Source organism: Heteronotia binoei, chromosome 5 (genome assembly GCF_032191835.1).
Source record: "Heteronotia binoei isolate CCM8104 ecotype False Entrance Well chromosome 5, APGP_CSIRO_Hbin_v1, whole genome shotgun sequence".
Lineage (NCBI taxonomy): Eukaryota > Metazoa > Chordata > Lepidosauria > Squamata > Gekkonidae > Heteronotia > Heteronotia binoei.
Window position 1 is genome coordinate 93,494,755 of NC_083227.1, and position 25,035 is coordinate 93,519,789.

The following is a 25,035-nucleotide window of genomic DNA, read 5'->3' on the forward strand; positions in this document are numbered from 1 at the left end:
GTGCCACCTATTAACTTGCTATTGGCTACTGCAGAAGTCCAGCCCTTATGGTCACTGCAGAGCCTCCCCTTTTCTGAGGTCATGTACCAGCTGACCACCTGTCATCCACCCCTGTGCCTCCCATCCCCTAAGGGCTCAAGGTAGTCTATATAACCTGTAACACAGCTCCCCACATGTGTGCATCTAGCAGTACCCCAGTCCCACTGTCTAGATCCATCCCTGATTCTGGCCACAGTTTTGGGTCCATTTCCCCCATCCTCTTATGTCGCCATTGGAGCCTTTTTGAAGACTACGATCGGTAATTATCACCCTGTTTGTCTACCCATGTGTTGTCTCTCTCTCTCTATTTTTCCTAGGACTGTATGTGTGATTGTATGAGCATTTTATCTTGTATGGAAGCCTATATTTTTCTTAATAAATTTTGACTTGTTTTACTTAATTAGAGTCCCAATATTCTTAAGCATTACTTTCTGGACATGGAATCTTGTATACACAGGTAAAAAGATCCTGAGTGAGCAAGGTGCCCACCTGACAATTCCCCAACCTCGTTTTGAGGGCATTTTGGCTTTCACTAGTTCACGCTAACTCAGCTTAGAGTGAACACTGCTCCCAACCCACCTTTGATGCAATGTTTTTTCCTATGAAATATATATGTTGAGTGACTCCTCAGACTGTTTCTTTATTGTCTCTGCAGGCTAAGCTGGGCTTTTGCTCTGCATTATTTTTAGGGATAACTGCCCATTTCTCCTCCTCCTCTTTTTAAACTCTGTCTGAAATCTCCATCCCCACCTCTCTTCAGAGAAAGATGTTGAGGAAAAACTGGGCTGAGTTAACAGTGTGAAAAATGCCCTTAAATTGATCAGAGATCATATCTCATAATGTTACTAGCTTTATCTAAGGGCTGCATTTTTAATAGCAAAGGAAGGAACTTTACAGTAAGGGCTAATGTGTCCTGGATATGGGTGATCCTAGCCAATAAGGGGTTACAAAAGGAAGGGTAAAGCCATTTTTATTAAACAGGCAAATACTTTCATTCCCCTTGAATCAGTGATCATTGCAAAAATATGTGTGTTGGAGGCTGACTCGTACAAAAAACAAATCCATGAAAAATTACATGAATGCATGCATGTTCACATAGGTCGTTTTCGCACTCGCCTCCAGCCGGTGCGACCCCCCTCTTCACTGCGCAGGATCTGTGCGGATTTCGCACTAAATGCCGCGGAGCAGCCTTTTGCGCCGGAAACTCCCGTCGCAAAAGCTGCGCAAACGCCAAACTGCTTTTTGGCGATTTACGTTTGAGCGGCTTTTGCGCCGGGAGTTTCTGGCGCAAAAGGCTGCTCCGCGGCATTTAGAGCGAAATCCGCGCAGATCCCTGCGCGGTGAAGAGGGGGGTCGCGCCGGCTGGAGGTGAGTGCGAAAACGACCATACGCTGTTCAGTTTAAGTGTAATATTAGAAATATAATGAGAGATATAATGAACTGTATAATGGCAATAAAAGTGTAGTATGTGGGTAATTTCCAATGATAATTTCCTTTTCAGCAAGTTTCCAAAATCTCAGGATAATTTATAGAACTGGTATGTACCGGCACAACCCAACTGATGTCTGTAGAGTTATACTGTCTGAGGGAACAAAATATTTAGCTGGAATAGTACAGTCAACCAAAGACAAAGAATAGCATCTTTAAAAATAATTAGCAACACAATTTCTCTTAACTCCATGTCTGTCCTTCTTCAATTACATTGTGACTACAGCAAATGTTTAATTGTATTATATGATATCATAAAGATGATTTCAGTAGTGTCAGTCCATAGGCCAAGTTCTTACTAATTTCACAAGCAAAAATTCACATTTGCCTGAGCAGTACAAAATGAAAGTTGACATTTAGAAATACAAATGTGGCTTTAAGTTTTGATCAGCCTCTGAAGTCACATCTCAATCTGCCAGAAAATCAAGTTAGGCAAATGAAGTGAGATCATTCAAGCCATTCTCTAGAAATAAAAAGGGGTCTACAGGTTTATGAAACAGTCTTAACATGATGGTATTGTTCTCCAGAGTTTTCATTTTGATGTAAAAAAAATCTGACCTCCAAGGTATTTGGAAAAAAAGAAAAAAATGAAAAGTTTTTAAAGTCATTGTAAATAAAGAAAAAAAAAACATTCCTTCCTATTAACCTCCCAATTAGCAATTTGATGCAGCGGCCAAGACTGGGCACACAAGGAACAGCTGGAAGCTCATCTGTAGTTCTGGCTAACACCCGTCCAGAGATGTAGAATGCTGCTGCAAAGCTGAGGCTTATAGTATCCACATAAGCCTTGGAAACCATGGCCAAGTCCACTTCTTAGAGCAGATGTGTGCGAGTCAAAACTCCAGGAAGGATGGCCCCAGAGCATACTAACCTATGCAGCAGCTCACAACTTTAATGCCAGAAGCTCACAAAGTAGAATTTTTGCTCACAAGACTGCGGCTTAGAGGGAACATTGGTTGGGAGACCATGGGGAATAAAATGGAGAACACACAGAAAGAAAATGGATTAGACAACTTGTTCAAGGAAGGTACAAAAATATGTTGACTGAGCAGTTTTTGTTCTTTGCTTCCCGATGGAAGAAAAAAAAGACTTTGTGTAACTCTTCTGTGAAGAGTGGCTGTGCTTCCAGTGCGGAGAAAGCATGCATTTGTTTAATCTACCAGTAAATGCAAGTGTACTTTCTCATCAGACAGTTCACAGTCCAGTCAGGGAGCTGGGGCAAAAAGCTGATTTTTGCCCCTCCTGTGCCAGCACCCTGGGTAAAATGTCAGCCCTCTCTCCCTCCCTCTCATGGTGTTGTCTGAGGTCGATGCCACAGGAGTATATTTCTTTTGCATGTTGAGTAGCAAAACAGGTGAGTAAGAAAGTGTGCAGACTCTTTAGTTAAGCAGCTTTATTCTACAAGGCACAACTCGGGGTAGCTACAAGATAGGTGTACATACACTAAGCAAAATAAAGAAACGTTAGGTACTTACAGTCCCTGGAATAGCAAGACTTTGTTGGTTGCATGGTTCCCCCCCCCCACCTCCCCAGCACACCTTTACCTTTTATTTTAAGCCACCTAGTATCCTCTAGTATCATTCCCCTCTAACTTAGTTCATTGCACAGGATGAGTGAGTGTCCTGGTCTCAGAAACCAGGCAGCCCCAAACAGAGGGACCTCCCCCTTTTCAGACTCCTCCTTGTGTGAACTGCTAGGGCCTTAGCCAAATCCTCCTCAAATGAAATTACCAATGCATCATAAAGCTAGCATTTTTTCCCTTTAGGTTGTAAATGATGCTCTCTGTCTGAAAAAGTGCATACTCTCCCTATCACTGGAATGCTACTCCATTATTCCATTTCCATAACTGCAGGTGATCAATCTCCATAACTGTGACAGCATATCTTGTCCATCTTCCCCTCATCTTATGATAGCCTCTTTTCTTCTTTATGGAGCTCAAGGTGGCTTTAAAAAAAAAGGTAAAGGTAGCCCTCTGCAAGCTTCAGAAGTTTCCGACTCTGGGGTGACGTCGCATCATGACATTTTCATGGCTTACAACATAGATAAAACACATAAAATACATTTTAAAAAATTTAAAAACCCAAATTTAAAGTCATTACTCAGGACTACTAGTGAATTTAATCAAATGTGGTCAGTTCTACATATGTCTCCCCAAGAGGCAGAAAAATGAGCTGTATTTTTTAACTGCAGCTGAAAGGTATAAACCACAACACAAGCTTCTGGTGTCCATGTTTTAAAGGGCTCATATGTCCCAATCCTAGGCATTTTTATCCAGATTGAGTTTAATGGATTTACCAAATAAACATGTTGAGGGCTGTAGCTTTAATCTGTCGATGAAATAACTATTCTGCAAAATCATATTTGAAGAGCTTGAATCTGTAGTTTGTGTGGATACCGAGAGGATATTTCTGTGTGTAAATTTTGGACGTCTTTTCCTTTCTAACCTTGGACTACCATTTATCCACTTCTTAGGTAATCCTGTGTGCAGTGCAGAGCACCACATGTGTCTTGGGGCATTCTGAATATGAAAGAAAGCCAATGCAGAAAAAATGGAGCAGAACAAAAAGCCTGACAGCTATTTCTGGCTCAGAGTCAGACTCATTGACGAAAAGGCACTTCAAGCTGTGAGAAGCAGCTGATCGGGATTCAGGTGTGGGGCACAGCTTGACGGCTACTGCAGTCGTATCAAAAGGAGATGGACTAAAGAGCCTGAATTAAATCTCAGTGGATCAAGGCAAAATACAACACCCTGGATAACTGATGTGTTAACATGCTGTTGTTTGCTTTTTATACTGTGTTTGCAATGTGCACTCCATAATGTGCACTCCAACTTAACTTCTTGTGTGCTTAAAATATAATTTGGGGCTTTGACAGATCCATCAACTTTATTTTGAGTGTTCATGTTCAATAATGATTTTGGGTTATGAACTAGGGTTGCCAAGTCCAATTCAAGAAATATCTGGGGACTTTGGGGGTGAAGCCAGGAGCGAGGGTGTGAAAAGCATGATTGAACTTCAAAGGTTCAAACCAGGAATTGCGGCAATTGAAGCGGGACTTCAGACGACTAGAGAAGCAATGGCGGCGTACTCGAGACGAAGTGACCCGAACATCTTATAGAGAGAGTTTGAAGACCTATGAGATGGCAATCAAATCCGCAAAGAAGACATACTTTGCAGCTAAGATTGCGTCCGCAACTTCGCGCCCGGCACAATTGTTTGAAATAATTCGAGACCTGACGACTCTGCCCCAGGGCAGACCAAATTCCGTTGAATTAGAGATAGGCTGTGAGGCTTTTGCGAACTATTTTGCGGACAAGATCGCGTCACTCCGCCACGACCTCCCTGTCAACTTTGAGACAGTTAACGCAACCGAGGCCCCGAGCATGTCTTCGAATTATATCCTGGACGGTTTCAGCCCCCTCAGCCTGGAGGAAGTCGACAGGATTCTCTCATCTGCCCGCCCAACAACTTGCAAATTGGACCCATGCCCTTCCTGGCTTATTAAATCTTGCCAGGGGGATCTCAGATATCCTATACGGGATATCATAAACAGATCCCTAACGGAAGGGCTTTTTCCGGCGCCCCTTAAAGAGGCCATGGTCTGGCCTCTCTTAAAAAAAACATCTTTAGACCCGGCCCAATTGGCACACTATAGGCCAGTCTCAAACCTGCCCTTTCTGGGCAAACTTATTGAGAGGGCAGTGGCGAGGCAGCAACAGACTTTCCTGGAGGACGCTTCCATCCTCGACCCACTTCAGTCCGGCTTCCGTCCAGGTCACGGGATGGAGACGGTGTTGGTTGCCCTGGTGGATGACCTTCAACGGCATCTGGATCGGGGTGGCTCGGCAGTACTGATGCTGTTGGACCTATCGGCGGCGTTCGATACGGTCGACCATCGGTTGCTGACTTGCCGCCTTGCCGACACGGGGATTCAGGGGTTGGCCTTGCAGTGGCTTTCCTCCTTCCTTGAAGGTCGGGGACAAAGGATCGCGATTGGGGGGGAACTGTCCCAGAGGCGCTCACTTAACTGTGGGGTGCCCCAGGGAGCGGTTCTCTCCCCGATGTTATTTAACATCTATATGCGACCTCTTGCCCAGATTGCCCGAAGGTATGGGCTGGGGTGTCACCAGTATGCTGATGACACCCAGCTCTATCTACTTATGGACGGCCGACCGGTCTGCGCCCCAGAAAACCTGGATCGGGCATTACAGGCCATGGCTGAGTGGCTCAGACTGAGTGGACTGACACTGAATCCTGCGAAGACAGAGGTCCTTTGTTTGGGCCGTCAGGGACCGGGGGGGGGGGAAATCCCCCTGCCAGCTTTTGACGGTGTACCGGTAAGGCCAGCGGACAGGGTCAGGAGCCTGGGGGTGCTATTGGAGCCGTCCCTAAAGATGGAGGCTCAGATAGCAGCCACTGCCAAGTCCGCGTTTTTTCATCTTAGACGGGCAAGGCAGTTGGCCCCCTTCCTGGCCCCCGACGACCTAGCAACAGTGATCCACGCCACGGTCACCTCGAGGTTGGATTACTGCAATGCCCTCTACATGGGGCTGCCCCTGTGCCGGACCCGGAAATTGCAGCTAGTGCAGAATGCTGCGGCCCGGCTGTTACTGGGCCTCCCAAGGTGGGGGCACATCCGGCCGGGCCTTCGGGCTCTGCACTGGCTTCCAATAATATACCGAGTCCAGTACAAGGTGCTGGTCATCACCTTTAAAGCCCTATATGGCCTGGGACCTGCCTACCTGAGGGACCGTCTCTCCCCACACGTTCCCCAGAGAGTACTGAGGTCTGGCACTCAAAATCTGCTCACCATCCCCGGGCCCAAGGAAGTGCGTCTCAAGGCAACTAGAGACAGGGCCTTTTCCACAATGGCCCCTATGTGGTGGAACCAGCTACCGGAAGAGGTGAGGGCCCTGCGGGATCTTGCTCAGTTCTGCAGGGCCTGTAAGACAACCCTCTTCCGGTTAGCCTATGCCTGATTAGATAATGTAGCTACCAGATTTCTGTGATTATACTGTATAGTTTTAATGTTATAATTTTAAGGTTTTTAGGTTTTAATTGTCTGATTTTAAATGTAATAACTTGCTCTGATTTTACTGTTTTATTGTTTTATTGTCGTTGTAAGCCAGCCTGAGCCACTTGTGGGAAGGGCGGGATAGAAGTCACCAAATAAAATAAAAAATAAAAAAATAAAAGGGAGTTCTGGCCATCACATTTCAAGGGACCACACACCTTTGAAATGTCTTCCCTCCATTGGAAACAATGACGGATAGGGGCACCTTCTTTTGGGGCTCATAGAATTGAACCCCGTGATTCAATGACTTTGAAACTTGGGGGGTATTTTGGGGAGAGGCACTAATGCTATACTGAAACTTTGATGCCTCTACCTTACAAAACAGCCCCCCCCCCGGAGCCCCTGATACTTCCAGATCAATTCCCCGTTATACCCTATGAGAATCGATCTCCACATAGGGAATAATGAAGTGCCCAGCAGACATTTCCTTCTCTTCCCCTCCATCCTGTTTCTGGTGACTCTGAAGCGAGGGATTGGCATCTCTACTCACAAGTTGCAGCTAACTTCTTCAACTTAACACAGAAACACCATCCCAAGAGGAAGCCTTTCCAATTGGAGACTGATGCCTCCGGAAGTGGAAAGTCACATTGTGGCTTTGGGGGCAGGGCTTCTTCCCACCGGCCTGATTACTGGGGGCAGGAAGGAGCCTGGGAAAGTGGAAGAACCCCCGTTGGGACCTGGGGATTGGCAAGCCTATTATGAACTGACAGAATAAATGGTTAACATTTAGGCCCAATACAGTCATTTACCTTGGCCAAACATCTTGCTCTTATGGAAGAGTAGTATGTTTACTATGATGTGATCTTCTTTGTGGTCATTACACAATATGTGACATCGTTAAGGAGCACCTTCTTCCATATGAACCTACCTGCTAATTTCAGTCATTCTTGGAGGTCCTTCTTCAGTTGCTCCCACCATCTGAAGCTGGATGGGTGGCAATTTGAGAAAGGGCCTTCTCTGTTGTGCATGAAAATTTTGGAACTCTCTTCCCAGGGAGATTTGTCCATCTAATTTTATTGCCAGTAGGTGAAGAATTTTTTGTTTTGGGACTTCCAGAGTTGGAACATGGTGAACTGACCTGTTTCTCTCAAGAGGAGCAGACCGAGATCTTTGTTTTGAGGATAAAAGGCACCTTAATGCCTGCTGCCTTCGTTTTCCAGTAAAGGAATCTGTCTAAGACGTGCATAAATTTTTCGAGGGGACTTACTTTGGTTGACGAGAGATCCTGGGAAGAGTTTTTTTTTTTTGCTTTGAAGAATCCCCGATGAGAATTTGCATTCCATCGTCTACAAAGAATCTCTGGAGTCATTGATTTGACATAAACTCATCAAGGTTCCAGCTTTCTATGGATTATAACAACATCTGAAGACAGAGTGGGCAGTATAACTGATGATAAACGTCGTTAAGGTAAAAGATCCTTATCTTTCACTTCGGGACTAAATTAAGACTGTTAAAAAATAAAGATTTAAGATCCAGGACTATTGGTTACACTATGAAATTAAAGAGAAGTGGAAGGGGGTGAAAGTGGAATTTTTGGAACTAAGGGAAAGCACAAAAGTGCAGAAAAATACTTGCTGTTGAAAATTCCTGCGGCTTCTGAAAAAAACTCTATTCATAACAAAACTGCAGTCTTTTATTACAAAGCAGGAAGTGATGTGTGCTTCAACTATCGTGAAATCTACAATCAGTGAGAACGAGACTTCATTGCCAGAGAGTCAGGAAATAACTGCTGAGAGAAATAGGAACTTCCAAACATCCGGGTATTTTCAAGAACCAGAAACCATAGAGAAACATCGGAGGCCATTATAGAAAGGTCAAAGTTTTTTAATAAAATAAACTGAAATTGGACTGTAATAATACTCAAAACTAACATAAATCTTCCCCAAAAGGCGAAACAATCTGGACTGTATGTTTAAAAACAAATAATAAGCCGTAGGAGAAAAAGGAAAAGTTTTTTTAAAAAGAGGCTGGGAAATATTGCAGCTGCCATTTTGGAAATTTAAAAACTTTAAAAATTAATTTCTTGAGCTAGGGAGCTCTGAGGACGGCGATTTTGGGCTTGTTGAAAGGGGCATGCTCCAATCTATCTAATGCAACCACCAGAGTATTTATTGGTGAGACCAACTTGAGACCCATTATTTGCAATGGGCAGTCAGTAATGTCTGATCAGAAGCTGGGAGCAAGAGTTACACGGTTAAAAGCCTCCTCGTTGGGAGAGGGAAAGATGTCTAAACAAGTGCAAGATCAACTGAATGCTATGGAAGCAAGTCTGTTAAAAGCAATGAAGGACTTAATAACAGGAAGTGAAAAGAAACTCAATAAGGAAATAACTAAAGAAATAAATTCTAGTGCTGAAGAAGTAAAGAAGGATATCAAAAAAGAAATTGATGAACTAAAAAAGAGTCTCAAACAATAGCTAAAAAGACTGAAGAGATTGAAGGAAAAATAAAAGATCAAGATGCTACCATTAAGAAGATGCAGGATAAAGCAATAGTACAAGACTGTAAGCTGATGGAGAACATTATTCGTCTAAGGGGAGTACCTGAGACTGACCAAGAGGATTTAAAGAACTACATTGTCACAATAATGGCTGACTTTATGGAAGATGACCCTGTGGAGATGGGACGTTTGTGTAATTATGTCTATAGGGTCAATTCAGAATTTGCCAGAAAGCGTAAGCTACCTAGGGACGTGGTAGTGAAGTTTACCACAAGGGACATGGTGGGAAGGATCCTAAGTAAGCAATTTGAAAGCCCAGGAAGAACCCAAGCCTGAAGGGCCGTGGGTCACCCCGGTCACCATGATGGTGTGGAGGAAAAACTGGGGCTCCATGGATTTCCGGGAGAGTATTATCGGAGATCTGAGAGAGGACCCCCAGCAGCACCACTGACTTTCAGGACTGCAACTCTCCTACCACCCGTGGGGGCTCCAGGGTGACGAAGGTCGAGAGGAGGACTCCCAGATGGGCGGGCTTGGGGACGCAACCACTGAGTGGATGCAAGAAGCTTTAGCCACTCAAAGCACCCAACTGCAGAAAGAAATGCAAGCCATGCATGCCTTCATGATCCAAGAGATGCAGGACCTCACCCAGCAAGTGTGACTGATGAGGAAGCGGATCACAGCTGCACCCCCCCTGCAACCAGCCCCTGAGGGGGGGAAAGACTGCTGATTCCCACTGTGGGGGGAGCCCCGTAGGACGTGAACAACCCATGGGTGGCGACTGGATGCCACAACCTCAACCTGAGCCAAAGGAGGTGGTGGTGGTGCCCAGGGCCCCTGAGTAAGTGAAGCGAGATTTGATGGGAACCCATTGGAACTAGCCTACTTCATTGTGACTGTATGAGGGCACCTCAGTGTCTGGGCCCGTAACTTCCTGACTGAACAGTCATGAGTAGTGTACATTGGCAGCTGCCTTCGGGGCCCAGTGGCCCGGTGGTATGTCACCCTATTTGAGAGGTGATCCCCTGTGCTGAACTCGGCCGTGGGCCTCCTATGATGCCACTTCGAAGACCCCTTACAGGAGACCAATGCGATAGTGGCACCACGAGACCTGAAGCAAGGTGCTGAATCGGTCCGGGAGTACCTCAGCGAGTTCAGGGCGCTGAATTCCAAAGTCCAGTGATGGGACGACGGTGCCAGGATCGAGCAATTCAAGAGGGGCCTCAACTCTCACATATATGGAGAAGCCCTGAAACTGGGGGAGCCACGAGATCTGGTCGGGTGGACTCAGCTAGTTTGCAAAATAGAGGATCGCAACAAGATGATTGCCCTCCATAAGAAGCAACAAGGGGGCCCCCCAAAAGAAGTGCAGGAGAAGACACCCCGACCCAATCTACCTAAGCATGCTCCTGAACAGCTTTTGTGTGAGGAGCGCGGCTGGAGAGGCAAAGCGAAGTTGTGCTTCAAGTGCGGAGGGGGGAAATCACATCACCAGTGAATACCCCAGCAAGCCAAAGGAGCCGCGGACTTTCACACCTCTGAAGGCAGAGGCTAAGAAGAAAACTGGCAGCTCCGGAGCCCCAACGACCAAGACCTAATCAGCAGTGCTGCAGTTCCACGAGCTGGTCCCTGAGGAGTCCAAGGAGGAGGACTGGAAACGACTCAGACCTGCTGTGAGGAGTGCGCAATAGCAGGTCAGAGCCACGGCCATGCCACTACAGGAGAGATTATGTACTCTTTTTATTATGTACCCATAACACTAGTAAACCCTGTTACGAAACGATTTTCTTGCATCAGGGCCCTACTGGACTCAGGATGCTCCAAAGACTTATTATCCCTGAGCTTGGTGGAAGTGCTAGGATTAAAGACGGTGCCCCTGCAAGAATCCTATGTGTTTTAGCAAATGGACGGGAGCCCAATGAAGGGGGAGCTATGTAGGATGGGGACCGAAGTGTGTGCCTTGGGGGTGGGGGGACATTGGGAACCTTGCACGTTCATTATCGCCCCACATCCAAGTTCCAGCCTGGAGTGACTGGCCAACCACGACCCGCTGGTCCAGTGGAGCAGGAACCATTTGAACTCTGGACAGATCATAAAAACTTGACCGCCCTCATTGCCACCCGCAACCTCAACAATAAGCAAGTAAGGTGGGCGGGGCTATTTTGGCAGTTCAATTTCAAGCTGGGGCACATCCTGGAAAACTGAACTTTTTGGCGGATGCGTTGTACTGCCTCCCTCAACACAATAGCAAGAAGAGGAGGTTATCGACTCATCGTTCACGCCCTCCCAACTGAGTGCATTGGTAACCACATGTGCACAGAGCAAGAAGGAAAGGGAGCCCACTGATGGGTTCCTAACCAAACTGAAACAAGCTTTCCTTGACAGTCCCCCAGAGGAGGATTTACAATTAACAAAAGTGGAGGATGGGTTTTGGTGCCGAGGGGAGAAATTCTACGTGCCCCCCTCTTTACGTAAATGAGTGATCCAGAGGGTGCACAACTCCAAATTGGGAGGCATTTGGGATTTGTAAAGACAGTACATTTGATTCAGCGACAATTCTGGTGGCCAGGTTTACATAAGGATATGGGAGAATATACAACAGGGTGCCCCACCTGTATCATGGCTAAAAAGGGGGGGGGTTGCTGCCGGGGCACTTGCAACCTCTTCCCCCCACCTTGTGCCCCTGGGAACGCATATCCATGGACTTCATAACTGACTTACCTCCCTTGACGGGGAAGACAGTGATCTGGGTGATAGTGGACACTTTTTTCTAAGCAGGCTTACTTCGTGCCGTGTAAGCAACTCCCCACAGCCAAGAAGCTGGCTCAGTTGTTTATCCAGCACATCTTTAGGCTACACGCCTTCCCCACTAAGGTGATCTCTGACCACGGCCCACAATTTGTTGCCAAATTTTGGTCGCACCTCTGTGAACTAGCAGGAATGGAGCAAGGGCTCAGCTCAGCCTACCACCCACAGACAGATGGGCAGACGGAACACATCAACACGGTGCTTGAACAGTTCTTACATTGCTATACGTCCTTCCAACAGGACAATTGGGTGACTCTGCTACCCTTTGCAGAGTATGCTTACAACAACAGCATGCATAGCGCCACTAAAGTGAGCCCCTTCCAAGCGGTGTATGGATATGAAAACAACCGTTCCCTGAACTTGCCCCCCCTCGTCAGCCCCCGCAGATTTTACTGAATGGTGGCAAGGGATAGCAGGAGATTGGGAAATTATTAATAAGCAACTACAGAGGGCGCAAGAAGCCTACAAAACCAAATATGACAAAAAAACACTCTGAATTTTGGGACTTAGCAGTGGGGGACAATTTTGGGACTTAGCAGTGGGGGACAAGGTGTACATTTCGACCAAACACTTGCCTAATGTGCAAAACTGTAAAAAATTGGGGATGAAATATTTGAGACCTTTCCCAATCAAAAGGATTATAAATAATGTAACTGTTGAACTGGAACTGCCAAAAAGCCTTAAACATGTCCACCCTTGTTTCCACGCCAGCCACTTGAAGAAGGACCCTAGACCCTCGCTTTGGCACCCCCAGAGGAAACCACCAGCCCCGACTCTGGTTTGTGGTCAGGTTCATCATGAAGTGCAGGAAAACCTTGATGCCAAGATCAAACGTGGTGAACTGTTCTATCTCATCAAATGGACTCATTTTCCATTAAGTCAGGCTGAATGGGTCAGTTCAAAGATACCAGCTGTAAGGCTTTAATTAAAGACTTTTACAACAAACATCCTAATAAGCCTGGGGGAAAGGGGTTTTAGGGGGGGCAGAATGTCAAGAGTCACTCCATCTTGTTCCGCCTGTCATGTGTATTCAATTGTACAGTGCTATGCTGTGCTTCAATGCTATGCTGCGCTTGTTATGCCTTTGATATAACTGTAACTTGTGTCTTATCTGGAGGGAGGATGGCATGTCTGGGAATTGGCTAGTTGCTAGGTAACCAAGGTCAAAGAGCTGGAGGAGATGCAAACCATGAACTGATCATGGACACCTGCAATGATGAGAGCTCAGCAAAAACCCTGTGCAAAACCCCCGCTTTTGCTTGGCGTGCTTTGGCTTGAATTATAACGGTCAGGGCACAGGTTTATAAGTTCAGGGAACTGACAGAAAGGTCAGTTCCGACAATGCATGTGTATGCCCATGGAGCTGGAATAAAGATTTTGAACTTCAACTGTCTTTTCTTTGACTCTGGGTCTGACAGGCAGGACTATTTTTTTATGTAGAGGCAACACATTTTCAGCATAGAATCTCCTCAAAACCCCCCACCAAGTTTCAAAAATATTGGACCAGGGGGTCTAATTCTATGAGCTCCCCAAGGGCAGTGCCCCCTATCCTCATTATTTCCAATTAAAGGAAGGCATTTAAAAGGAGCATGGTCCCTTTAAATGTGATGGCCAGAACTCTCTTTGGAGTTCAGTTATACTTGTCACAACCTTGCTTTTGGCTCCACCCCCAAAGTCCCCAAATGTTTGGACTTGGCAACCCTATTCCTATACAGAGTAGGCAGCAAATAACTTGTGCTTCAGGTTATATTCTGGTCTCTTTTGTAATTACACCAGAGAACTGACTTGGATTTTTTTTCCCACTTTAAAAGCAAGCTTCCAGCACTGTAATCCTATCTTCCTCTTATCTTAACCACTTGGGAAAGAGTGAGAAATAGATGAATGTGGGAAGGCTGTCAAAAGGGGGGAAAATATGCGAGAGAAATTATGAACACTGCAGAAAAAGAAGAATAAACCCTGATGCATTCATGTGTGGGGAGGTGGGATTTGGCATTATATTTGGCAGGAATACTAAAGGCAAAGGATTACTAACCCTGTAAATAACCTTCATTTTTCCTAGTGTCAGCAAGTATTTCTCATTTCCTCATGTTGAATATTTTTTGAAAAACAGCACTTTTGTGGCTGCATTGTTTTTAGCCTACATATTGGTAAGTATATTTCAGCCAGTGGTTTATTTTGCAGTTGTTAGAAAAAGAAACTGATGAGATTATCATCAAAATTACTTTGTCACAATCAAAAACTGCTGTTCTTCTTGGGTGGTTTTGGTAATAGTCTGGATACTGTATAAATTATTCTGATTTAGGATCGTAGAGTATTAGCTCCTGTTAGTCACTCATGCATTTTTAAATTAATTAACCAACATGTAATTTTAATAGAAAATAGAGCCCCTGCCGAAAGACCACTGAAATTAATGATATGGTTTCAGTGCTAGTTCTCACAAGGGGTGACCAGATAGAATAAAGCAAGAGACTCAGCTACCTTCAATAAGATGTTATGAAGAAGATGGTATGTTTTTTGTTATGAGGCTGGTGCAGGGCCAGCTTTTTTGCATCAGATTTAGCTATTTATTTGATTTTCTACTTTTAAAAAAGCTTTCGGTAGAGGTTGCAGAAAAAAACATAAATTGGGAAAAACACACAACTAGACTTTAAAAATCAAATAACAAAGCAATGTCCTTGATTTTATAGAGTTTAGCTTCCAACTTTTCTGTGACTTTGTACAGAATCCTGCCTTGGAATTGGCATGAACTGTATTTTTGTGGTTTGGTTAGTGGTTTGTAGGTGAATCATGAACCCATACAAACAGTGAGGCTGGTTGACAAACTGACCTGGTCTGTATTGGTTTGGGAGCCATATAAAACCTAAACCCCTGCTTTTTGCTCCTTGCTGTTTTACACAGTGAGTAGGAAGCAGGGGGCCATTTAACCCAAACAGCTGAACAGCAGGGAGCTCCTTGCCACTCAGCTGTTTGGTTTAAATGGTGGGGAGCCATTTAAACCACTGCTTTCTGCTTACTGCAAAGAGCTGCAGGGCAAAGAAAGCAGGGGTTTAAATAACTCTGGGCCGTTTCACCCCCTGCTTTGTGCTCTCAGCTATTTAAACCCCTGCTTTCTACTGCCATGGCTTTTTGTGGGGAGCAGAAAGCAGGAATTTAAAACCTCAGCTGTTTTTCATAAAGAGCATAAAGCAAAGGTTTAAACCTTTCTGCTCTTCACAAACCATCACAAACTGAATCAAAATTCATGAAAGTTTGTGGCTGCTCTTCAGTTCATGAACATTGCTTTATGAACCATGAACTGCCCAAAATTTATGAGGAACTTTAGTTTATCAGCTGGTTCATGCCCATCCCTAATCATTCCATGTACTGCTTGGATCCTATACTCAGGCCCATAGTCAGAAAATATTTGGGGGGGGGGGCAGGCAATAAAATTTCAGATGGAGGGGCCCCCCACTCTCAGCCCCCACTCTCTCTGTTGCCACTTCTCTGGGGGCCCCCATATCCCCGCTGCTCAGGCGGCCCCCCCTTCCACGGCGCCTCCCCCTCCCTCTCACCCCATGAAGCACCGGCTCCTCCTGGGGCTCCTTCCAGCCTCCCCACCAATCACAGGAAAAGCCTTGGGGAGACCAGCACTCCTCTGCTGTCCTTCCAGTGCTCTCTGGAGCTTTAGTGCTGGGGCAGCGGTAAAAGGAAGCACCAGCAAGTCCTGCAAAAGCACCCGCCACTTCCGCTGTCCGCAGCGGAGGTGGTGGGTGCTTTTGCAGGGCTTGCTGGTGCTTCCTTTTACCGCCGCCCCAGCACTAAAGTTCTGGAGAGCGCTGAAAGGCCAGCAGAGGAGTGCGGCCTCCCCACAGCTTTTCCCGTGATTGGTGGGGGGGAGGGGCTGGAAAGAGCCCCAGGAGGAGCCGGTGCCTCATGGGGTGGGGAGGAAGGGAGGGGGAGGCATGAATGGGAGCAGGGGTCACAAGAGCCATACTAGCCAAAGGAGGGGCCACACTAGTCAAAGGGGGGTTTGATGGAGGGGCCGGGCCCCCCAGGCCCCCGTGGCTACGGGCCTGCCTATACTGATTTATCCCCCCCATTAGTGGTTGGGTCAGGTCATTTCCAAGCAGCATGAGAAAAGTTTGCTGAAGTTCTCAGATGCAAACAACTGTTCAAAAGTAGGGGTGATAGTGATGGTGGCTTGTTCTCCATTACAACCACTTTTTCATTTTGCTTGACCTGGATCAGGAAGCAGTTCTTGGTCTGTTTGTCTATTCATGTATGTCCTTGAATGATTGAAGATTATATGTTCGGGCAAACCTGGATGCCACTTAGTTGGCCATGTGCACCGATATCATTGCCCTGGCCACCCACTTGACATTGAGACCTATATGACACATAGCATAGAGGTATCTTGGATAAAAGATATCTAACTTTTTCAGGAACACTTTACATATGGTGCTATTTTAATCTCACAGGAGATACATGAGGCAACAGCCTCAGAGATAAACCAATAATTATGCCTAGTGAACCTGATGCTTATGGTAAACTAGTTAATTCTGATATTCCAGTCTACTCATTTGTGAGATATATTGTGTGGTAGCACTATTAATGCACCCATTTAAGATAGAGAAAGTCAGTTGTGATAAGCTAGTTATGCCAATACATATTCTTGAATAAGACAAAAATATATACTTGACACTTTCAGAGAAGGTGAAATGTTGATTTCTATGATGAGAAAAGCATAGATGTACTTGTTTTGTGGGTATAGCTCTTACTAAAGGAAGCAATTTAAAATCACTATTAAAATCTATCTGGACTTTTTTGATTAATTACCTCCCCTAGAAAATGAAAAAGTTGTCATTGCAAACTGCCACTGACTTAACATAATGATTGACTATGGTTTCTTTTTGTTAGCGGAGGTCTCTGAGTTACAAATTGCTTGTCCATTATTTCCCTGACAGGACAGATTGCTGGAGCTTAAATGGCATTTTCACTCAATCAAATGCTTATGTTGATTGAAAATGTTGGGCTTCAGGGATTCTTGATGTGCCCTGCTAAGGCAAGCATATAAAGAGTTTTCAATCTCATGACTGAATGGCCTTCTACACAGAGGTATACTTAGAGCTGCAGATAGTTTTATTAGTGTTTAAAGATAGAATATGGCTGCGACATTCCCCCTGAAGAACTGGTTTCAGACTCATTTACTCTTCCTTTCTGGAATCTGGAACCACACCAAATTCTGGAATGCACCTGGTATTTTCTGGTGGAATATTTCCTCGGTCTCAGCACATCTGCCACCTGTGTCAGACCGATAATCTATCGAACATATTTTCCACCTTTCCTTTTACTACTCATCTTGAAGAAGATGAAATTGGGTTTTACACCACCCTTCACTGTGAATCTCAGAGCAGTTTACAATCTCCTTTACCTTTCTCCCCCACAACAGACACCCTGTGAGGTAGGTGGGGCTGAGAGAGCTCTCACAGAAGCTGCTCTTTCAAGGACAACTCTGGGAGAGCTATGGCTGACCCAAGGCTATTCCAGCAGCTGCCAAGTGGAGGAGTGGGGAAACAAACCTGGTTTTCCCAAATAAAAGTCCATAAACTTAACCACTATACCAAACTGGCTGTCTTAAGTTTATGAGCTCTGAGGAACATTTCAGCTGTTTGCTCTGAATCTTTTTATGTGGAATGTACTCTTAGGGATAATTAATCTGCTTTCTCCTTGAACCATATCAGTTTCTATATCTATTATATTTGTGGGTGTGGGTGTGTGCGTGCACTAAAATGGCCTTGCCTCTAGGGTAGAGTGAAAAACGAAATGTCTTATGAAACCTATCTGAAGTTACCAGGCACTAACCTGGAAATAGCATTTTTTTCCTGTTTTCTACTGTACCACAAGGAGAATCCAGAAGATAATAGCAAAGAGGGAGCAAAAGAAAAATAGGGTTGGAGATGGTATGACTGCACACTCATTTGCTATTTTTGCAGTGGCAAAGTAGAATTACACTCTTCTAACACCATCTTCAATGGACTTAGAAGGGTCCAACTTTTCAGAATTGCACTGCTAATCTCTTAAAGTAATTTACAAAATGTACAGAATCTCTAGATCAGGGTTTCTTATTGGGTCTTAGCACTGCAAGGAGATCTCTACTGGTGAGCTTCTTTCTAGCTCTAGAAGTATCTATGCATTAGAATGAAACTTTTGAAGAAGCTGGGATAGCAAGACAGCAGCAAATACAGGGTAAAACAAAACAAAACCCCCAACCCTACACACATGACTATAACATCAACTAAAACAATACTGATATTTTACTGGGCACTGATACCCGAACAAAGATCACAGTGCTGAAATTGTCAGTTACTCGGCTGAGAACAGTACACGTTTTTCTAATTTCCACCTCCCCTTAAACAAAGAGAGAATTTACATGTTTAATCCATAACAAATTAGTATTTTACATTGCAATAATACTGCAAATCACTGTGTAAAAAAGCATTTGAGATATGGCTTCATTTTATATACAAAATAAGATCACTGGAGAATAAGGACAGGATTAAAACTCTACGGTAAAAAAGAATCCTATATATCGTACTTTTTGTATTTATGTTTTTCATTATCATTTTTGTCGAGTCAGGATACCCATGTTAACAGATATTCAGTAAAATAATACAACTAGAGCATTGCATCTAAAAAATAAGCATTTGTTTTGCAATTCTGCTATTCGCTTGAAATTTTCAACAAATCTCTTGATTAAGCTACCCACTAGCACATGTGGCCCATAGGTCTGGATCTCATTCATTTTTCTATAAAATACAAGACATGTTTATAAAAAAAAATCAGAAACCTGCCATGTTGCTATTAGCACATCATATGGCTTCTACAAGCTCCCAGGTTAACCAGCTTCCTAAACTTCCACCTTGTAATTCAGGCTGGAAAAGCAGAAACATAAATCTCATTTGTTTTCTTCAAGTTTTATCTTAACATTCTAATTGGACATGCATGCAACTCAATGAGGTGTGAGAATGGTTTGGTGTTTTCATTTTTGGCTTGGCATACTTAATCTTTGGCATTTCCTTGAAAGAGTATAATACACTTTGTCTGCACCTCGAGTTTGTCGAAAATGAGGTGCTGCTTTAGGATTTAGTTTAAGTATAACCAGGCAAGTACCCCAAACTGCAAATGTTAGCAAGAAAGCACAGCACTTCCTTCTGTTCCCTAACCTAACCTTGCAAACACTTTAGCAAATATTAACTCTAAGCACTGAATGCACTCTCAACCAGATCAAGCACATTAGAGACGTGCTTGTAGTTGAGGAAAAGGCTACACAAATTATGATGGAGGAAAAGCACTTAATACAAAGTAACTGGATTTCTGTTTTGCACCACAATCACAAATGCTGGCCTGTGGAATGAAAAGCACCTCTATATTTTATATACTAAAAATAATGACTACAGGTACACATAGGTGTACACCAACTTTAAGGCTGTTTGCATGTGGTCAGCAGATTTCTAATAAGAAACTCAGGTACGCACAGCATCTGACACATAACATGTGGCACTGTGCTGAGTCTGGCAGGGCTGACGTCTTTGCAACACCAACCATTGTGTTTATATAGATGTTGGAATGCCCTGTCCTGACTACTTGGGATCTGACTGGTGGTGTTTGAACAGATTTCAAACCCTGGCTTTAGAGCACCTTAGAATAAGATCTGTGGAAAAGTAACACTGAAAAAAATTGCCCAAAGTACTTTTTCCTAGATACTGGATAACACCAAAGAAGATCAGCCTCCTTTCTTTCACAATTAAAGTTACCAGTTTTTGACTCACAGGCTGATGATAAACAGGGCACCAAAAGGGCTGGAAAAATACTGTTTTTCTCTTAATACTTCTGTGTAACACACTGGCAGGTCAGGTGCTGCTAGGTCGGTCTTGCTTTGCCCCCTTGCTTGCCAGCTTGGTTCTATCACTGTTGCCTCTAGAGGAGAAGGAAGAAGAGGCCATGGAAGCAGCTGAGCAAGCAAGCAAGTAGGGAAGGAAAAGATAACACATCAGTGTCAGCTTTGCTAGCAAGCTAGAGGCAAATACTGATACAGAATCAGAGCTCTCCTTATCCTTTAAGTATATCTTCAGCTTATGTGGTTTCTTGTCCACTGAAAAGCTGTCCTGAACAAGGAGCTCAGCAGGCCAAAGGAATTAACTGGTTGAACTTTCTCTCTGCCCTGCAATTATTCTTCACCAAGTATCACCAAGACCAGAAAATGGCACCCAACCTGTATAAGGGCACAAGCCAGATACACCTAAGCACTTTTTAAAAGCCCACTGTTTACAGTGTCCATATGTATATTTTCCCCAATGAAATCAGTTCAATGGATAAAAATTTAAATCAGAGGGGGTGGGATGATTCTGAATTCCTCACTGGTGCAATATCAAGAGAAGATACCAAGAGAACACACTGTAACTACTATACATACACAGCTTTAAAATGCAAAGCCCCTCTGCCTTTTTTTTTTTTGCTCAGTTAAAAATACAAAGAATTACAAGCAAAACAGAGTTATACATAAAGTTAATTTTTTTAAAAAAAATTGTGCACTAGAAAATTAATCTAAGAGGCTAGATACAGCTTTTCTAAAATAATAATAATAGCATGATCTGGAAAAAAAGTTAAAAGAACATAGCACCAGTATAAACCCCATGGCAAGACATGTTGCCTCAGTAGACATGAGAAGTGATGAAAATATAAATTTTGGCCAGAAAAGTCGTGGATGTTCCATGACGCCAAAGCTTCATTTCAACATCTAACAAAAAGTCTTTGGGTTCCTTCACTTGCCGTTTAAGGTAGACAATGCCTGTATAGGAATTAAGCTTTCTAGTGCTAAAGTAGTTCTCTTCATTTCCCTTGTTGATGGTAAGGATTATGTCATCTCCAGCATAAGCTGGCGAGGGGCCAATTCGGAAAATATGAGCCGGGACTACAATGTTGGTTTGGAAATTAAGTTGATAGTAAGTAATTCTCAAGGGAGTGTTTTGGCAATCCTGATAGCTGAAGCAGTTGATACGCTCACACCTCCTGAGAAAAGGGGGGGGGGGAGAGAGAAAGAAAATATTTAGCACTCTGATGACTGCAACTCAGAAGATAAAGCATCTGGGTGATTCACAAGGTCCCAGAAAACCTCTCATCTGTTAGACAGATACACAGTGGAGCTGCAGACTTTTAACTGTGTAATTAACATCTGCTTGTTCTTCTTTTACGACACCCTTTACACTGAGGCAATTGTCAGCATAACATCCAAGTATCAAAAGATCATAGGCCTTGAAAACCCTTTCTGGAAGCTCTACAATGGGAGTATAGAAAACTACAGACAAAGTCATGCTGTGTGACTGCCTGGAAAAGGAATCTGAGATTCATCAAATTGCAGTACTCTGATCAAGCTCTATAAAAGCTAGAGAAAAGGCAGCTCAAGAACATGGCTTCTGCATACCTTTCAAGCTGCATAGTTCAACAAGAAGGAGCTGCCTTATCCTGAACTTCCTCTAACCGCATTTTTGAGAGGAGGCTGAAGTTGGTTCCTTGTTCCCAGATCCTTATTCATTCCTTATTCGTGAATTCAACCAAAAACACTGAAGAGAGTTTGAAAGCTCTGAACCCCAAAATAAGGTCTGGACCCCCATATATCATATACCCCCTTATTCAGGGGACTCTGCCCTTCGAGAAGACATGTGCTGCCTCACGGTCCAATAAGCAGTTCTTGTGCCAGCTGATCCAAATCACGATGCCCCCGGGACACTCAAACAGGCAGACACTGGCACCAGGCTGTACCCAAAACAACGTTTGGATCACCCCATGTGACACATGCCGATGCTTGGGACACTGTACCCTGCAAGAACACATGCAGCACTGCCCGGTCCAAACTCTGGTTCTGGCACCACAAGCTTCTATTTGGAGTGCCACCTAGAAACCTGTATTTCATTGGAGATTTGAATAAGGAACTATTTTGATTGATTGTCCTCTACACCTCAAAAGGCAATATGGACCACCACATGCCATACACCCCCATGTTCAGAGGACTCTGCCCTTTGAGAGAACATGTGCTGGTTCCTGATCCAAAGAATGGTTCTTGTGCCAGCTGCTCCAGAGCAAGATGCCCCCAGGAATCTCAAAGATGCAGACACTAGAGTCAGACTGTACCCCCAAAACAATGTTTGGACCACCCCAAGTGACACATGCCCATGCTCGGGACACTGTCCCCTGCAAGAAGACATGCAGTACTGCCCGGTCCGAGCTCTGGTTCTGGCATAACAAGCTTCTATTTGGAGTGCCATCAAGAGGCCTGTATTTCAAAGGAGAGTTGAATAAGGAACTATTTTGATTGATTGCCCTCTACACCCCAAAAACCGATATAGACCACCACATGCCATACAGCCCCACGTTCAGGGGACTCTGCCTTTCAAGAGGACATGTGCTGGTTCCTGATCCAAAGAATGGTTCTTGTGCCAGCTGCTCCAGAGCAAGGTGACCCCAGGAAACTCAAACAGACAGACACTGGGGACAGGCTGTGCCCCAAAACACTGTTTGGACCACCCCAAGTGACACATGCCCACACTCGGGGCACTGTCCTCTTCAAGAAGACAAGTAAAAGTGCTTGGTCCAAACATTCATTCCAGCGCCAATAGCTTCCAATTGGGGTGCCACCTAGAAGCCTGTATTTCATTGGGAGATTTGAATAAGGAATTATTTTGATTGATTACCCTCTACAGCTCAAAAACAAATATGGACCAACACATGCCATACACCCCCATGTCCAGGGAACTCTGCCCTTCAAGAAGACATGTGCTGGTTCCTGATCCAATGAGCGGTTCTTGTGCCAGCTGCTCCAGAGCAAGGTGACCCCAGGAAACTCAAACAGACAGACACTGGGGACAGGCTGTGCCCCAAAACACTGTTTGGACCACCCCAAGTGACACATGCCCACACTCGGGGCACTGTCCTCTTCAAGAAGACAAGTAGAGGTGCCTGGTCCAAACATTCATTCCAGCGCCAAAAGCTTTCAATTGGGGTGCCACCTAGAAGCCTGTATTTCAAAGGAGATATGAATAAAGAACTGCTTTGATTGCTTGCCCTCTGCACCACAAAATAAAGCATGCACTATGACATGCCATACACCCCCATGTTCAGGAAACACTGCCCTTCGAGAGAACATGTGCTCCCTGAGCGGTCCAATGAGCTGTTCTCGTGCCAGTTGCTTCAAATCAAGGTGCCCCCAGGACACTGTTTTGATTGCTTCTAAAAAGCATGGCACTGCATGCTTTGTTTTGGGGGAGCACTGTAAAGGCTTGTCTTTCATAGTACATTCGATAAAGGAACCTCTCCCAGTGATGTGCCAGCTTGCAGACCCCCGTAGGGTTTGCATGTGTGTCTTTTGTAAAATTGGCCAACTTCATGATGTATTTGTCCTTTTACAGTGATATTAATTGTGACAGAACTCATTTCCTTTTTTGGCATATCCTTAATACTCATGTATAGCATAATACACCCATTAAATTTGCATTTTGCTTTGCCAAACCCAAATGGGGAATTTCTTTTCCTTGAATTCTCCATTTTAATGCAGTTATATATGAAAGTGAACACACAAAATTTGTTATACTCCTTAATTTTTTCCTCAAAGACAGTTGCACAGCCAATCTGAAATCTAGGTTGTGATTTGCCAAAGTATATCTGTCTCCATTCACTTGTACACAAAGTGATGGTAAATGAAGGTAAACATGTGGCTCTAAATTCCCTACGTGCAGAAAAAGGTAATTCAGTGTGCAGCATTTGCAGCAAGGTGGAATTTTTGACCACCACCTCTCTATTGCCAAGAATAATTTCACTGTTTTCAGACACAAGTAACTGATTGCTGTGACCAACAATTCCTTGCTGGTTTTTCTCATTGGAACTGAGCACATCTTTCTTTTCAGAAAACACAGGCAAACCTTTAGTGGCACTTTCATACTCTTCGATACTGTTATGAGAAACTACCATACTTTGAGGATCCACAGCACCACTTGCAGCAAGATTTCATTTTGCGGCTTCAGATGTTATTGCAGTAGACAAACCCATGCATTCATCAAACATGACAGAAGGTCACGAATCCTCAAGCTGCTTACAGTCACCATAGGTTTCTTCAGATTGAACCATTAAAATTATTTTGGTTCTCAGTCCCCTTCTCTCTTCATGCCAAAAATTATATAGCCATTTCCTAAACTGCATTGTATTTGAATATAACTCACTTGCCATCCTTCCCCAAATAGAAGTAGTCCTCTGATAGCCTTCCTTCTGCAGCAAAGGATAGTGTTGTAGGAATGCACTTACGATGTTGTCCTCAAAGGCAGATCCATCTTTTCTGCCTTTCCAAGACATTTCCACAAATACATTATGATCTCACAATGATGTGAAGAGCTTACCAAATATATGAAGACAAAAATCCAGTATGCTCCTTAAATAAGTATGAAAAAAATGACCTTAAACAACCGCTGTGGGTTATGTGAAGTAAGTTGTTTAAGGACCAAAAGCATCCCATAGAAACTTGCACAATTCACATCTGTCTTAGTCCTAAATCACTGACCAATTACATACAAAAACTGTCCAGGGTAACACCTTTGAGATTAGATCCAAGTGGGTAGCAGTGTTGATCTGAAGCAGTTGAACAAAGCAGGAGTCATTTTGCACCTTTTAGCTTTCGTGTGCTAAAGCACACACTTCTTGAGATGAGGGGGTCAGGTACAGTGGGCTGAAATACATGCAATTTGTTGATGAAGAGGGCCAGCTGATACAGAACTGGGATCACAGTCTGGTGTAACAGTATGACAGTTTAGAAGACCCTTTGGTCTGGATAGCCATAATTGGTAATAAAACTTGCCTGCCAATTGGTGTTTCTGTGAGTCTAGAAAAATTACAAAAGGACATAGATCCAAATGGGCAGCCATAGTGGTCTGAAGTAGTAGAACAAAATAGGAGTCAAGTAGCATCTTTAAGACCAACTTAGTTTTATGCAGAATGGAAGCTTTCGTGTGCTCTCTTTGCACATCAGACGAGGAACCCGGTGCAGTGAGCAGAGTCACACTTAGCTGGTAGGCAGTGGCTCAGAGTGCAAAATGGTAGGAATTTAAGATACAATGACAGAATGTCTGTTCCTGGGCCAAAAGGGAGGCATTTCTATCTCAGGAGCTT

General features: G+C 44.2%; 1 protein-coding gene across 4 annotated transcripts in view; it reads right to left on the reverse strand.

Annotated features, from left to right (window-relative positions):
- Positions 1–20,418: 20,418 nt before the first annotated feature.
- The window catches only part of FBLN2 (fibulin 2), a 317,538-nt gene continuing 312,921 nt past the window's right edge, over positions 20,419–25,035 (reverse strand). For all 4 annotated transcript variants that reach the window (XM_060239829.1, XM_060239832.1, XM_060239828.1 and 1 more), the window contains one exon: positions 20,419–20,895. In XM_060239829.1, coding sequence (XP_060095812.1) covers positions 20,538–20,895 — 358 coding nt within the window. In that variant the 3' untranslated portion in view covers positions 20,419–20,537. The remainder of the gene's footprint in view (positions 20,896–25,035) is intronic.